This window comes from Ranitomeya imitator, chromosome 9 (assembly GCF_032444005.1).
Source record: "Ranitomeya imitator isolate aRanImi1 chromosome 9, aRanImi1.pri, whole genome shotgun sequence".
NCBI classification, from domain to species: Eukaryota; Metazoa; Chordata; class Amphibia; order Anura; family Dendrobatidae; genus Ranitomeya; species Ranitomeya imitator.
The window spans coordinates 21,757,244-21,775,831 of NC_091290.1; the positions used below are offsets into that span (position 1 = coordinate 21,757,244).

Below are 18,588 nucleotides of genomic sequence, written 5' to 3' on the forward strand. Positions count from 1 at the left end.
AAAAGCTACAGTTACTATATACTGCTCCTATGTGCAAGAATATAACTACTATAATACTGCCCCTATGTAAAAGAACATAACTACTATAATACTGCCCCTATGTACAAGAATATAACTACTATAATACTGCCCCTGTGTACAAGAATATAACTACTATAATACTGCCCCCATGTACAAGAATATAATTACTATACTACTTCCCCTATGTACAAGAATGTAACTACTATAATACTGCCCCCTATGTACAAGAATATAACTACTATAATACCGCCTCTATGTACAAGAATATAACTACTATAATACTGCTCCTATGTACAAGAATATAGCTACTATAATACTGCTCCCTATGTACAAGAATATAACTACAATAATACTGCCCCCTATGTACAAGAATATAACTACTGTAATACTGCTCATATGTACAAGAATGTAACTACTATAATACTGCTCCTATGTACAAGAATATAACTACCATAATACTGCCCCTATGTACAAGAATATAACTACTATAATACTGCCCCATGTACAAGAATACAACTACTATAATACTGCGCCTATGTACAAGAATATAACTACTATAATACTGTCCCTATGTACAAGAATATAACTACTATAATACCGCCCCTATGCACAAGAATATAGCTACTATAATACCGCCTCTATGTACAAGAATATAACTACTATAATACTGCTCCCTATGTACAAGAATATAACTACTATAATACTGCTTTTACGTACAAGAATATAACTACTATAATACTGCTACTATGTACAAGAATATAACTACTATAATACCGCCCCTATGTACAAGAATATAGCTACTATAATACCGCCTCTATGTACAAGAATATAACTACTATAATACTGCTCCCTATGTACAAGAATATAACTACTGTAATACTGCTCCTATGTACAAGAATATAACTACTATAATACTGCTCCCTATGTACAAGAATATAACTACTATAATACTGCTCCTATGTACAGGAATATAACTACTATAATACTGCCCCTATGTACAAGAATATAACTACTATAATACTGCTCCTATGTACAAGAATATGACTACTATAATACTGCTTTTACGTACAAGAATATAACTACTATAATACTGCCCCTATGTACAAGAATATAACTACTATAATACTGCTCCATGTACAAGAATATAACTACTATAATACTGCCCCTATGTACAAGAATATAACTACTATAATACTGCCCCTATGTACAAGAATATAACTACTATAATACTGCCCCTATGTACAAGAATATAACTACTATAATACTGCCCCTATGTACAAGAATATAACTACTATAATACTGCTCCATGTACAAGAATATAACTACTATAATACTGCCCCTATGTACAAGAATATAACTACTATAATACTGCCCCTATGTACAAGAACATAACTACTATAATACTGCCCCTATGTACAAGAATATAACTACTATAATACTGCCCCTGTGTACAAGAATATAACTACTATAATACTGCCCCCTATGTACAAGAATATAACTACTATAATACTGCTCATATGTACAAGAATATAACTACTATAATACTGCTCCTATGTACAAGAATATAACTACTATAATACTGCTTTTACGTACAAGAATATAACTACTATAATACCGCCTCTATGTACAAGAATATAACTACTATAATACTGCTCCCTATGTACAAGAATATAACTACTATAATACTGCTCATATGTACAAGAATATAACTACTATAATACTGCTACTATGTACAAGAATATAACTACTATAATACCGCCCCTATGTACAAGAATATAGCTACTATAATACCGCCTCTATGTACAAGAATATAACTACTATAATACTGCTCCCTATGTACAAGAATATAGCTACTATAATACTGCTCCTATGTACAAGAATATAACTACTATAATACTGCCCCTATGTACAGGAATATAACTACTATAATACTGCCCCTATGTACAAGAATATAACTACAATAATACTGCCCCCTATGTACAAGAATATAACTACTATAATACTGCTCATATGTACAAGAATATAACTACTATAATACTGCTCCTATGTACAAGAATATAACTACTATAATACTGCTTTTACGTACAAGAATATAACTACTATAATACCGCCTCTATGTACAAGAATATAACTACTATAATACTGCTCCCTATGTACAAGAATATAACTACTATAATACTGCTCATATGTACAAGAATATAACTACTATAATACTGCTACTATGTACAAGAATATAACTACTATAATACCGCCCCTATGTACAAGAATATAGCTACTATAATACCGCCTCTATGTACAAGAATATAACTACTATAATACTGCTCCCTATGTACAAGAATATAGCTACTATAATACTGCTCCCTATGTACAAGAATATAACTACTATAATACTGCCCCTATGTACAGGAATATAACTACTATAATACTGCCCCTATGTACAAGAATATAACTACTATAATACTGCTCCTATGTACAGGAATATAACTACTATAATACCGCCCCTATGTACAAGAATATAACTACTGTAATACTGCTCCAATGTACAAGCATATAACTACTGTAATACTGCTCCTATGTACAAGAATATGACTACTATAATACTGCTTTTACGTACAAGAATATAACTACTATAATACTGCCCCTATGTACAAGAATATAACTACTATAATACTGCTCCATGTACAAGAATATAACTACTATAATACTGCCCCTATGTACAAGAATATAACTACTATATTACTGCCCCTATGTACAAGAATATAACTACTATAATACTGCTCCTATGTACAAGAATATAGCTACTATAATACTGCCCCTATGTACAAGAATATAACTACTATAATACTGCTCCTATGTACAAGAATATAACTACTATAATACTGCTCCTATGTACAAGAATATAACTACTATAATACTGCTCATATGTACAAGAATATAACTACTATAATACTGCTCCTATGTACAAGAATATAACTACTATAATACCGCCTCTATGTACAAGAATATAAGTGCTATAACACTACCCCAATACAGGTGTGCTCAAAAGCTTACATGCCCCGGCAGAATTTTTGCTTTCTTGGCCTTTTTTTCAGAGAATATGAATGATAACACCTAAACTTTTTCTCCACTCATGGTTAGTGGTTGGGTGAAGCCATTTATTGTCAAACTACTGTGTTTTCTCTTTTTAAATCATAATGACAACCCAAAACATCCAAATGACCCTGATCAAACGTTCACATAGCATGGTGATTTTGGCCTGATAACATGCACAGAAGTTGCCACAAATGGGTTTGGATGGCTACTAAAGGTAACATCCTCACCTGTGACCTGTTTGCTTGTAATCCGTGTGTGTGTGTGTGTGTGTGTGTGCATAAAAGCTGAATGAGTTTCTGGGATCCAGATAGACTCTTGCATCGTTCATCCAGCCACTGACTTTGTGAGTCATGGGGAAAGCAAAAGAATTATCAACGGATCTACAGGAAAAGGTAGTGAAACTGTATAAAACAGGAAAGGGATACAAAAAGATATCCAAGGAATTGATGATGCCAGTCAGCAGCATTCAAACTGTGATTAACAAATGGAAAATCAGGGGCTCTGTAAAATCAAAACCACGGTCAGGTAGACCAATAAAAATGTCGTCCACAACTGTTCGGGATGCAATGAAAAACCCACAAATAACATCAGCTGAAATACAGGACTCTCTGAAAACTAGCGGCGTGGCTGTTTGAAGATGCACAATAAGGAGGCACTTAAAGAAAATTGTGCTGCATGGTCGAGTCACCAGAAGAAAGCCAGTACTGCGCAAATGCTGCAAAGTATCTCGCCTACAATACACAAAACAGCACAGGGACAAGCCTCAAAACTTAAGGAACAAGGTAATTTGGGATGATGAGACCAAAATTGAACTTTTTGGCTACAACCATAAACATTACATCTGGAGAGCGCTCAACAAGACCTATGATGAAAGGAACACCATTCCTACTCTAAAGCACGAAGGTGGATCACTGATGTTTTGGGGATGTGAGCTACAGTTGTGGCCAAAAATATTGACACCCCTGCAATTCTGTCAGATAATACTCAGTTTCTTCCTGAAAATGATTGCAATCACAAATTCTTTGGTATTATTATCTTCATTTAATTTGTCTTAAATGAAAAAACACAAAAGAGAATGAAGCAAAAAATTGATCATTTCACACAAAACTCCAAAAATGGGCCAGACCAAAGTATTGGCACCCTCAGCCTAATACTTGGTTCCACAACCTTTAGCCAAAATAACTGCGACCAACCACTTCCGGTAACCATCAATGAGTTTCTTACAATGCTCTGCTGGAATTTTAGACCATTCTTCTTTGGCAAACTGCTCCAGGTCCCTGATATTTGAAGGGTGCCTTCTCCAAACTGCCATTTTTAGATCTCTCCCCAGGTGTTCTATGGGATTCAGGTCTGGACTCATTGCTGGCCACCTTAGAAGTCTCCAGTGCTTTCTCTCAAACCATTTTCTAGTGCTTTTTGAAGTGTGTTTTGGGTCATTGTCCTGCTGGAAGACCCATGACCTCTGAGGGAGACCCAGCTTTCTCACACTGGGCCCTACGTTATGCTGCAAAATTTGTTGGTAGTCTTCAGACTTCATAATGCCATGCACACGGTCAAGCAGTCCAGTGCGAGAGGCAGCAAAGCAACCCCAAAAACATCAGGGAACCTCCGCCATGTTTGACTGTAGGGACTGTGTTCTATTCTTTGAATGTCTCTTTCTTTCTTCTGTAAACTCTATGTTGATGCCTTTGCCCAAAAACCTCTACTTTTGTCTGATCTGACCAGAGAACATTCTTCCAAAACGTTTTAGGCTTTTTCAGGTAAGTTTTGGCAAACTCCAGCCTGGCTTTTTTATGTCTCGGGGTAAGAAGTGGGGTCTTCCTGGGTCTCCTACCATACATTCCCTTTTTATTCAGACGCCGAAGGATAGTATGGGTTGACACTGTTGTACCCTCGGACTGCAGGGCAGCTTGAACTTGTTTGGATGTTAGTCGAGGTTCTTTATCCAACATCCGCACAATCTTGCGTTGAAATCTCTTGTCAATTTTTCTTTTCCGTCCACATCTAGGGAGGTTAGCCACAGTGCCATGGGCTTTACACTACTTGATAACACTGCGCACGGTAGACACAGGAACATTCAGGTCTTTGGAGATGGACTTGTAGCCTTGAGATTGCTCATGATTCCTCACAATTTGGTTTCTCCAGTCCTGAGACAGTTCTTTGGTCTTCTTTCTTTTCTCCATGCTCAATGTGGTACATACAAGGACACAGGACAGAGGTTGAGTCAACTTTAATCCATGTCACGTAGTATATTGTCCAGCTACGTAGTATGTTGCCCAGTCACGTAGTATATTGCCCAGCCACGTAATACATTGCCCAGCCACGTAGTATATAGCCCAGTCACGTAGTATATTGCCCAGCCACATAGTATATAGCAGAGCCACGTAGTATATTGTCCAGCTACATAGTATATTGCCCAGCCACGAAGTATATTGGCCAGCACAGAGCCATGTAGTATAGAGACTTTCCCACTCCTCGCCACGGTCCCCGGACCGCTCCATTGCAAGCGGCAGCTTCCGCTCCCATCCCAGGGCTGGTGTGAGCAGGACCTATGATGACGTCGCGGTCACATGACCGTGAGGTCACGGCAGGTCCTTGTCGCACACCAGCGCTGGGACGGGAGCGGAAGCTGCCGCTTGCAATGGAGCGGTCCGGGGAGCATGGCGAGGAGTGGGAAAGGCGGCGGAGGGTGAGTATAGCAGTTTTTTTTTTTATTATTATTTTTAACATTACCTATTTTTACTATTGATGCCGCATAGGCAGCATCAATAGTAAATAGTTGGGGACACACAGGGTTAATAGCAGTGTAAACGGAGTGCGTTACACCGCGGGCCGTTACCGCTGCCATTAACCCTGTGTGAGCAGTGAGTGGAGGGGATTACGGAGCGGGCGCCGGGCAGTGAGTGCAGGGGAGTAGGGGAGGGACTAATCGCACTGTGGCCGTCGCTGATTGGTCGCGGCAGCCATGACAGGCAGCTGCCGAGACCAATCAGCGAACGAATAACCGTGACAGAGGTACAGACAGACAGACGGAAGTGACCCTTAGGCAATTATATACAGTGGGGCAAAAAAGTATTTAGTCAGTCAGCAATAGTGCAAGTTCCACCACTTAAAAAGATGAGAGGCGTCTGTAATTTACATCATAGGTAGACCTCAACTATGGGAGACAAACTGAGAAAAAAAAATCCAGAAAATCACATTGTCTGTTTTTTTAACATTTTATTTGCATATTATGGTGGAAAATAAGTATTTGGTCAGAAACAAACAATCAAGATTTCTGGCTCTCACAAACCTGTAACTTCTTCTTTAAGAGTCTCCTCTTTCCTCCACTCATTACCTGTAGTAATGGCACCTGTTTAAACTTGTTATCAGTATAAAAAGACACCTGTGCACACCCTCAAACAGTCTGACTCCAAACTCCACTATGGTGAAGACCAAAGAGCTGTCAAAGGACACCAGAAACAAAATTGTAGCCCTGCACCAGGCTGGGAAGACTGAATCTGCAATAGCCAACCAGCTTGGAGTGAAGAAATCAACAGTGGGAGCAATAATTAGAAAATGGAAGACATACAAGACCACTGATAATCTCCCTCGATCTGGGGCTCCACGCAAAATCCCACCCCGTGGGGTCAGAATGATCACAAGAACGGTGAGCAAAAATCCCAGAACCACGCGGGGGGACCTAGTGAATGAACTGCAGAGAGCTGGGACCAATGTAACAAGGCCTACCATAAGTAACACACTACGCCACCATGGACTCAGATCCTGCAGTGCCAGACGTGTCCCACTGCTTAAGCCAGTACATGTCCGGGCCCGTCAGAAGTTTGCTAGAGAGCATTTGAATGATCCAGAGGAGTTTTGGGAGAATGTCCTATGGTCTGATGAAACCAAACTGGAACTGTTTGGTAGAAACACAACTTGTCGTGTTTGGAGGAAAAAGAATACTGAGTTGCATCCATCAAACACCATACCTACTGTAAAGCATGGTGGTGGAAACATCATGCTTTGGGGCTGTTTCTCTGCAAAGGGGCCAGGACGACTGATCCGGGTACATGAAAGAATGAATGGGGCCATGTATCATGAGATTTTGAGTGCAAACCTCATTCCATCAGCAAGGGCATTGAAGATGAAACGTGGCTGGGTCTTTCAACATGACAATGATCCAAAGCACACCGCCAGGGCAACGAAGGAGTGGCTTCGTAAGAAGCATTTCAAGGTCCTGGAGTGGCCTAGCCAGTCTCCAGATCTCAACCCTATAGAAAACCTTTGGAGGGAGTTGAAAGTCCGTGTTGCCAAGCGAAAAGCCAAAAACATCACTGCTCTAGAGGAGATCTGCATGGAGGAATGGGCCAACATACCAACAACAGTGTGTGGCAACCTTGTGAAGACTTACAGAAAACGTTTGACCTCTGTCATTGCCAACAAAGGATATATTACAAAGTATTGAGATGAAATTTTGTTTCTGACCAAATACGTCTTTTCCACCATAATATGCAAATAAAATGTTAAAAAAACAGACAATGTGATTTTCTGGATTTTTTTTCTCAGTTTGTCTCCCATAGTTGAGGTCTACCTATGATGTAAATTACAGACGCCTCTCATCTTTTCAAGTGGTGGAACTTGCACTATTGCTGACTGACTAAATACTTTTTTGCCCCACTGTATATAGATAATACTGCCCCTATGTACAAGAATATAACTACTATAATACTGCTCCTATGTACAAGAATATAACTACTATAATACTGCACCTATGTACAGGAATATAACTACTATAATACTGCCCCTATGTACAGGAATATAACTACTATAATACTGCCCCATGTACAAGAATACAACTACTATAATACTGCGCCTATGTACAAGAATATAACTACTATAATACTGTCCCTATGTACAAGAATATAACTGCTACTAGATGGTGGCCCGATTCTAATGCATCGGGTATTCTAGAATATAAATGTAGTTTATTTATGAAGATTTTAGAATAATACATTGCATACACAGAATTTGGCTGGCCGGGCGCGACCAATTAGCGAAGCGTGGTTCAAATCCCGTGCCATTTCGCGGCCGGAGTTCGCCTGTCGCTGATTGTTCGTGGCCGGCCTTGTAGTATATAACACAGCTCACGTAATATATAACAGCCCACATAGTGTATAACACAGCCACGTAGTATATAACACAGCCCATGTAGTATATTGCACAGCCAAGTAGTATGTAGCACAGCCTACGTAGTATATTGCACAGCCCACGTAATATATTGCATAGCTCACGTAGTATATTGCACAGCCACGTAGTATATTGTACAGCCCACATGGTATATAGCACAGCCGCGTAGTATATATCACAGCCACGTAGTGTATTGCACAACCCACGTAGTATATTACACAGCCATATAGTATTTTACACAGCCCACGTAGTATATAGCACAGTGACTTAGTATATAACAGCCCTCACAGTATATAACACAGCCAACGTAGTGTATAACACAGCTACCCACGTAGTGTATAACACAGCCACGTAGTATATTGCACAGCCACGTAGTATATTGCCCAGCCCACGTAGCATATTGCACAGCCACGTAGTGTATAGCACAGCCATGTAGTATAGTGCACAGTCCACGCAGTATATTACACAGCCCGCGTAGTATATAGCACAGCGACGTAGTATAACAGCCCATGCAGTATATAACACAGCCACGTAGTGCCACATAGTATATAGCACAGCCAAGTAGTATATAGCACAGCCACATAGTATATTGCACTGCCACGTAGTATATTGCACAGTCCACGTAGTATATAGCACAGCCCACGTAGTATATAACACAGCCACCTAGTATATTACACAGCCCACGTAGTATATAGCACAGCCATGTAGTATGTTGCACAGCCGACAAAGTACATAACACAACCCACAAGTATATAGCACAGGCCACGCAGTATATTACAGCCACATAATATATTACACAGCCCACGTAGAACATTGCACAGCCGACATAGTATATAGCACAGCGATGTAGTATATAACAGCCCGTGCAGTATAACATAGCCCACGTAGTCCCATGTAGTATATAGCACAGCCAAGTAGTATATTGCACAGCCACATAGTATATAGCACAGTCCACGTAGTATATAGCACAGCCCACGTAGTATATAGCACAGCCCACGTAGTATATAGCACAGCCATGTAGTATATAGCACAGCCACGTAGTATATTGCACAGCTGACGCAGTATATTACAGAGACAACGCAGTATATAGCACAGGCCACGCAGTATATTACACAGCCACGTAGTATATTACACAGCCCACGTAGTATATTACACAGCCCACGTAGTATATAGCACAGCCACATATAATATTGCACAGCCGGCATACTATATAACACTGCCAACGCAGTATATAACACTGCCCACGTAGTATATAACACAGCCCACGCAGTATATAGAAATGTGGGCACCATATCCCTTTAAAAAAAATTTTTTAAATAAAAAATAGTTATATACTCACCCTTCGATGGCCCCCGGATCCATCGCAGGCCTTTCCCGATCCTCGCGCGCCGCTCCGGTCCCAAGCGGCAATAACACGTGATGATGTACCAGTCTCGTGAGACCGCGACGTCATCTCCAGTCATTGCTGCAATGCATTATTGCGACCGGAGCGGCGCGCGAGGTGCAGGAAAGGCCTGGGCTGGATCCGGGGGTCGTCGGAGGGTGAGTATATAATGATTTTTTTATTTTTTTCATTTTTTTTAACATAACATGTTTTTACTATTGATGCTGCATAGGCAGCATCAATAGTAAAAAGTTGGTCACACAGAGGGTTAATGGCAGCGTTAACGGACTGCGTTACACTGCGTTTTGCCGCGGTGTAAGGCAGTCCTTTTAACGCTATGTTGGCGCTGACTGGGGGGAGAGTATGGAGGGGACATTGACTGCAGCGGAGTAGGGAGCGGCCATTTCACGGCCGGACTGTGACTGTCGCTGATCAGCGACGCAAGATTTCCGTGACAGACAAACGGACATCCGGAAGTGACCCTTAGACAATTATATAGTAGATAATACTGCCCCCTATGTACAAGAATATAATTACCGTATATACTTGAGTATAAGCCGAGATTTTCAGCCCATTTTTTTAGGCTGAAAGTCCCCCTCGGCTTATACTCGAGTCATTATCCCAGGGAGTCGGTGGGGGCAGGGAGTGGTGGCTGTCACATAATACTCACCTGCTCACGGCGCAGTCCCTGCTTCTCAGATTGTCTCTGACGCCGGCAACTTGTTCCTGTGTTCAGCGGTAAAGAAATTAATATGGACATGATTCCACTCCCATAGGCGTGGAGCGCATATTCATTACTTTAATTAGCGGTACCACTGAAAACAGGAACAAGCTGCTGGCACCAGAGACCATCGCATCGGAGAAGGAGGGACCGCGCCAGTAGGGTGAGTATGACGGGGAGGGTGAGCCATGCGATATTCACCTGTCCCCGTTCCAGCGCCGGCCTCCATCTTCCGCATCCTCTGGCTGTGACGCTCAGGTCAGAGGGCGCGATGACGTGGTTAGTGCGCGCCGCCTTCTGCCTTAACAGTCACTGCAGAGAGACGGAAGACACAGCGGCGCACGGCAGTGGAACGGGGACAGGTGAATATCGCAAGTGCCGGGGGCCTGAGCGACAAGAGGTGAGTATGTCATTTTTTTTAATCGCAGCAGCATCATATGGGGCATAATATGCTATGGAGCATCTTATGCGGCCATCAACCTTTGTGCAGCATTATATGGGGCGTATTTTGTATGGAGCATCTTATGGGGCCATCATGAACTTTATGGAGCATTATATGGGGCTCCTGATTCAATATGGATATTCAAAAACATTTAACCTACTGATGTCTCAATCAATTTTACGTTTATTGGTATCTATTTTTATTTTTGAAATTTACGAGTAGCTGCTGCATTTCCCACCCTAGGCTTATACTCGAGTCATTAAGTTTTGCCAGGTTTTTTATGGCAAAATTAAGGGTCTCGGCTTTTACTCAAGTATATATGGTACTATTGTACTGTCCCCTATGTACAAGAATATAACTACTATAATACTGCCCCTATGTACAAGAATATAACAACTATAATACTGCTTCTATGTACAAGAATATAACTACTATAATACTGATCCCTATGTACAAGAATATAACTACTATAATACTGCTCCTATGTACAAGAATATAACTACTATAATACTGCTCCTATGTGCAAGAATATAACTACTATAATACTGCCCCTATGTACAAGAATATAACAACTATAATACTGCTTCTATGTACAAGAATATAACTACTATAATACTGATCCCTATGTACAAGAATATAACTACTATAATACTGCTCCTATGTACAAGAATATAACTATTATAATACTGCTTCTATGTACAAGAATATAACTACTATAATACTGCTCCTATGTACAAGAATATAACTACTATAATACTGCTTCTATGTACAAGAATATAACTACTATAATACTGATCCCTATGTACAAGAATATAACTACTATAATACTGCTCCTATGTACAAGAATATAACTATTATAATACTGCTTCTATGTACAAGAATATAACTACTATAATACTGATCCCTATGTACAAGAATATAACTACTATAATACTGCCCCTATGTACAAGAATATAACAAATATAATACTGCCCCTTTGTACAAGAATATAACTACTATAATACTGCTCCTATGTACAAGAATATAACTACTATAATACTGCTCCTATGTACAAGAATATAACTACTATAATACTGCTCCTATGTACAAGAATATAACTACTATAATACTGCCCCTATGAGAAATAAGATTCTCTGGTCTGATGAGACTAAGATAGACCTTTTTGGTGATAATTCTAAGTGGTATGTGTGGAGAAAACCAGGCACTGCTCATCACCTGCCCAACACAATCCCAACAGTGAAACATGGTGGTGGCAGCATCATGCTATGGGGGTGTTTTTCAGCTGCAGGGAGAGGAAGACTGGTTATCATTGAAGGAAAATGAATGCGGCCAAGTACAGAGATATCCTGGATGAAAACCTCTTCCAGAGTGCTCTGGACCTCAGACTTGGCCGAAGGTTCACCTTCCAACAAGACAATGACCCTAAGCACACAGCTAAAATAACAAAGGAGCGGCTTCAGAACAACTCTGTGACCATTCCTGACCGGCCCAGCCAGAGCTCTGACCTAAACCCAACTGAGCATCTCTGGAGAGACCTGAAAATGGCTGTCCACCAACGTTCACCATCCAACCTGACGGAACTGGAGAGGATCCGCAAGGAAGAATGGCCGAGGATCTCCAAATCCAGGTGTGAAAAACTCGTTGCATCATTCCCAAGAAGACTCATGGCTGCACTAGCTCAAAAGGGGCTTCTACTAAACACTGAGCAAAGGGGCTGAAGACTTATGACCATGGGATATTTCAGTTTTTCTTTTTTAATAAATTTGCTAAAATTTCTAAATTTCTGTTTTTTTTTCAGTCAAGATGGAGTGCAGAGTGCACATTAATGAGAAAAAAATGAACTTTTTTGAATTTACCAAATGGCTGCAATGAAACAAAGAGTGAAAAATATAAAGGGGTCTAAATACTTTCCGTACCCACTCTACATTACTATAATATTGCTCCTATGTACAAGAATGTAACTACAAGAAACACATCCTCCCTCTACAATGCAGGTCCACACACCATCACGTATTGTGATCTCTGACTGCGGAGCGGTCACACTGGTCATGTACCACGGTCGTTTTTATCATATCATTGGGCAATGACTGTTGTGCTGTTTCAGAGTAGCAGGTGCGTGACTACTGCATCTGTGTCCCATGTAATCTCATTAATCCGAGCTGCCTAATTCTGGGTCACGCTTATTTGTAATACTACAACATTTACTGGTGACAATTGTTCCAAAGGATCGGCTTTTATTGCCATGTTCCCCTGTGTATAAGTCTGGAAAGACACCAGGGCAGCTAAAAAGTGTTGTTCCAAAGACTTAAGAAATAGCGTCCATAGGTCGATGTGCACATTTGCAACTAACGATAAGGCACATAGATGTTAGATACATACAATTCATAGAAAAGAAATAGATATTTAGTTTTGAAATGGATAAAAGATGGTTATAGATAGATGAATAGATAGATAGATAGATAATAGATAGATAGATAGATAGAGATAGATAGATAATAGATAATAGATAGATGGGTAGAAAATAATAGATATATAGAGTATATAGACAATATCCTAGATAAAACAGAAGTATTTATATAGACAGTGTCTATTGGTGGCTCTTACCATTATTTCTCGGTCAAACATTAACCGAAACATTAGCGCATGGCCTATAGGGGGCAGTCATAGCTCTTTACCCGTTCTCTGAATGACAAAGTAGCCTTTTTATTATCATCTTATTCATCTTTCTATATGTTACTCCTAAGAATACATACACTGATACATTGTTGCATTATAAAACAGTGGCTTTCTAGCTTACTCTCATAGAAATCTCTTCTACAACTGTTTAAAAAAAAAAAAAAAGATTAAAAAAAATATCAAGGTCATTTAAAGGGCAAAATTTCAATCCTGCCAAAAAACCCCCCTCATTTTCAGTCTTTCTCCCATCTGTCTACCATTACAATATTTTATCACATATCATACAAATATCTGTTCATTAGTGTATTCAGTGCAAACAAGCAGAGTCTCGTTCATAGGCAAAAATCTGCTGCTGATAGACCACAGTCATCTGGCCTGGGAAAATCACAAGTCAGAAACCGAGAGAAGCACAAAATGTGTCCGTAACATTCCCTGTAATATTCCCTCCAATAATAGAAGACAAAGGACTCTAATCTATAAGGTTCAACCATATAAACATCCGACACATTTTACAAACATTCTCTAGAAGTGTGATGGGTCAACTAAACATTGATGTTCAAGAGTTAGAATCTCATCATTATGTTGGAACATTCTATCTATATGTATATATATATATATATATATATATATATATATATATATATACATACACACACACATAAATATAAATATATTATATATTTCATATTTTTATTTTTTCTTAACAATGTATCAAAGATAAATATCTTTGGCGCACTGATTTATTTACCTGTTTTCAAGCAGCGTAAGCCATAAAGCAATTACTTTTTCTATATATATATATAATTATATATATATATATATATATATATATATATATATATATATATCTATATATATATATGTATGTATATATATTATTATTATTTATTTATTTTCGATATACAATGTATCAAAGACAAACATTGTTGGGGCACGGATTTATTTACCTATTTTCTAACACCATAAGCCATAAAGCAATGACTTTTTCCTTTCCGTTCATGCATTATTTATGCTATGCAAAGTAGCTCACAACAACATATTAGTTAACCCCTTCCATGATAGATCATTTGCAACCCTTCAAACCATTCAATCACCCTTTTTAACATAATTACTTTTTTTTTTTTTTACCCCCCCCCCCGGAAAATATAAAATGATTTATTGCTTCCTGTTTGGAATCTTGTCTTCAGTGATTCTTTCTATATTATCTCTGGGATCTGGCGGACAGTTCTTGTCGTACACACTGTCGGCATCACATCATCTCTTCCTCTTCCTGAACATAAAGCCCACGGTTATTACAAAAGGCGATGAGAGAGTAGGATTCATCCTCAATTCTCAGTAGATCTAATTAACAGGTGGAATCACACCCTCGGTCCCTGAAATATTGCCAAACACCATAGAAACTGAGGTCTGGGCTTTGAGAGCACCATCTGTAGCAGTCTCTGCATGGGGGATTGATTTTGCTTAGAATATAATTTTTAATTAAAAGTAAAATTAAAAAAAAAAAAAATTACTTTATTTTTTTCCAACATCCCTAATAAAATTATTAGGGATGTTGGAAAAAAATAAAGTAATTTTAATTAAAAGTAAATAAAAAAAAAATTACTTTATTTTTTTCCAACATCCCTAATAATTTTATTTGGGATGTTGGGAAAAAATAAAGTAATTTTTTTCTAAATTTACTTTTAATTAAAAATATATTCTAAGCAAAATCAATAAATGCAAATTTTTTTCTCACATAAAATTCATGCTTGTAGCATAAGAATGGATATTATTTTAATGAAATAAAAATACATAAAAACTTTTTTTTATTTTAAAAAGATAAAATTATTTTATTTAAAAAAAAAAAAAAGTAAAATCTTTTATAAAAATATTGAAATTTAAAGAGAATGTTTTTAATTCTTTTTTTGACTTGTGATATTTTTTTTTTCCCTTTACGACGCATGAGGTTAGCCATACTAGAAAATATTTTTTACGTAAATCTTATACACTAACGAAGCTACAATAAAAATCAAATATTTTATTCTGAAAATAAAACACATCAGGGGACGACATCGTTCAGGCTTTCGCGTAATTACGGAATTGTCGGTACCTGTTAGCAGCTAATCTTGAAGCTATGTATCCTCCAGGGATTTGTGTTACTATGTAACCCCAAAAGAAGGAGCCGTGGATCATCCCAACAGTCTCGGGATCCCAATTAAATTTTGCTTTCTGTTAAAGGAAAGAAAGAGAAACGAGAAAACATCCTTACAAATTCTATAAATTAGTTATTTGCTACAATTCTTTAAAAAATGATACAAAATTGAGGAAAAGATGGAAAAAATGTTTATTTTTTTTTGTTTACATGTTTCCATTTTTCCAACATTCTAAAGCGGAACATTTACATTTATTTTTCATTCCTTTTACACATTTTTTTTTAACTCTTTTCAGACTACGACGGATAGATAGGAAGTGGGATTGTATAGGGGGTTAGACTCGCTCACCTCTTTAATAATTTTTCCGTTTTGATGAATGGTGCTGTTATTTACCATATCCACTATGGCCACTCCCAGATTACAACGAATCCCAAAAGAAATGCAGAACCCTAGGCCACTCATGATGGCGATGATATATCTCCTCGGCAGCCCAAAGCAGGTGCAGTCACATATAGGAGGTTTCTTCTCAGACACTTGCAACGGTTTCCCATCTTCCGTCAATTCGATATGTTCGTTTTTATTTTTTTTTTCTAAAACCCTTAAAAAAAAATAAAAAAAACAAGAACACAATTTTTAATTTGCAATTTTTCATAGCTAGGTTGCTATTCTTCGTCGCATCGCACGCTGAAAATAACCCCAAAAATGTAGAGCTCGATGTCGAGTAAATGCAAAAAAAAAAAGGCTCGGAACGTTCTCATTCAAAGCGTTGAAGCGAAAAAGAACAATTTGCAAAATTTGCTTCAGATAGGAGAGCAAAAAGATCTAAAGCCCCAGAAAAACAATCCCTTTAAATTATTAAACATATGTTTAATAGACATAATAAATATTTAATGTAGTCCTAAAATACATGGGGGGGGTTCATACAGATTCCCCAAAATCCACCTAAGCAAATAGTTACAAAAAATTGAAACTTAAACATGAAATGATTCTACTAATCTTAACTGCATAAAACAACAGCGAGAGGAAAATAAAAAAAATAATAATAATAATAAATATATATTTATATAAACCAATTATATATAATACATATATTACACATTCATATATATTATATCTACATAAACAATTATACATGAAAACACACACATATAAAAAGAAAGATAATTATGTGAATATGTAATTGCAAAAGTAACAATATAAAATTACAATAAAAAAAATACTTGATTGTACAAGACTTTTGGAAACGAAACGACTTAACCGCATATCTGTAGTATTCTAATAACATTGTATTTAAGAGACTATATATGTTTTAACGTAACATTTTTTTTAACCATTATTAATAAGTTATTCATTAATATTATACTACCAGAAATTGAAACATTTAACTAAATACATGTTGGGAAGTAAATGATCTATAAAATAAAATTTTCGCCAAAAATTCAAACGGTTTTAAAACTTTAGTTACGTTTGAAAATATATCGAAATTGGTAGAGAACAGAATAATATATGTGTGAGATTACATGCGTCATAGTTACGTCATGGCAAAAAAAAAAACATAATAAAAAAAAAAAGTGCTAACAAATATAATTAAAAAATGAGACACTTCTTAAAAAAAAAAAAAAAGCTAAGAGCATGGAAGGAAATGTCTAATTTGTGTCCCTGCTGTCGTCGACCTTCGCACTTATTAAATATTTATTTATTCGGCTTAAGCTCCTGAACATTCCGCTTGGGAATCCGTTAATGGCGTGTCTGCTGCTCCTTTACCCTTACAGGTTGCTGCGTTTTAGAATATTTAAGCTGTCAAAATTGAAATTAAATTTGAAGCCGACCAATAATTAACGAACGGGGGGGGGGGGGGGGGAATATGGCGGCGACTGAGCACGTACGCGACTTATTAATATTCATCGTACTTGCCGAATGAACCTTATCAAAATGTGCACAGTTACATTCGTCAAATTCTAAAGATTACAAATAAACTTTAAATTTTTCAGTAAAATGTTGATGATACCTGTGTAGCTGACCCAGGGATTTTCCTGCGAAATTCTTCAGCCCTTCTTTTCCAGGTGCTAAGACCCTTTGTTTTATTGTATCCATTATTGCTTCGGGTGTTGTTGCTTGTTCTCAATGCAAAGAACGACAACTTCTCATAGTGCTAGTGTAGATTCCCAGGATACAAAATATTCCAAACCTAATCCTACGAAAAAAAAAAAAAAAAAAAAGTGATGGCTTCTTCGCCTACAGATAGGGAAGGAGGATCACAAAGTGTTCCTGGCTGGGGAGCTTCCTCTTACTGTCAATGAAGGCAGTTTCATGGTTGGAACACAGCAGCATTTGGTCCTCTGGCGGCTTAAAAATCCCTTTTTACATCACCGTCGCCTCCATATACCGTGGATTCTCAGCAGCCGGAATGCAAAGCCGATGAAGAGGATGTTGCATTTCACCATAGACCAAAATTGACGTCCAAAGTAGAAAATCCCAGTATTGCAAAAATGGCATTTATTTTAGAGAATGAATTGCAAAAAATTTCACCAGGGAAATATTGGACTGTCCACTCGGGTCCCTTTGACCAAGGCAAACAGTTAGAATCTCAGGTTTAGGAGGTGGCTGCCCCTTAACTCCTTTCAGCACCATGGACAGGTCCAGTGGAAAGGAAGATCCTCTTCATGCTGCCACCGCTAACTTTCCAAGGGAATTGGGCGGACCGCCCTGTGCAGAATTCATTCTTAGTCTCACCAGTGTGGATGCTATGGAAACCAGAGGGAAGATGTCATCATTTCAATCCAGGATCACACAGAATGGAAAGTCCTCACTTTTTTTTTTTTTTAAATAAACCAGGAGTCAAACTTCTCCTGTGTTTATTCCAATCATCGTTATTTTTCAAAATTAAAAAAAAAATAAATTATTTTTTTTAAACACTTTCTGTAATAAGAGTTAATATTATCAGTTATTT

At 37.9% G+C, this 18,588-nt stretch overlaps 1 protein-coding gene across 4 annotated transcripts in view; it reads right to left on the reverse strand.

Annotated features, from left to right (window-relative positions):
* The window catches only part of SLC17A6 (solute carrier family 17 member 6), a 60,648-nt gene extending 42,281 nt beyond the window's left edge, over window positions 1–18,367 (reverse strand). Inside the window, exons 1-4 of one of the 4 annotated variants that reach the window (XR_011315344.1) lie at window positions 17,930–18,306; window positions 17,647–17,832; window positions 15,987–16,236; window positions 15,596–15,714 (exon numbers count right to left, since the gene is read on the reverse strand). Coding sequence is in view for 2 of the 4 variants with exons in the window: in XM_069740313.1 (XP_069596414.1) it covers window positions 15,596–15,714; window positions 15,987–16,236; window positions 17,647–17,732 (455 nt within the window). In the remaining 2 variants the exon portion in view is untranslated. Of the gene's footprint in view, window positions 1–15,595; window positions 15,715–15,986; window positions 16,237–17,646 lie in introns of all 4 variants that reach the window. The other 3 variants (XM_069740313.1, XR_011315343.1, XM_069740312.1) reach the window with 3 other exon arrangements.
* Between the last annotated feature and the right edge of the window lie 221 nt (window positions 18,368–18,588).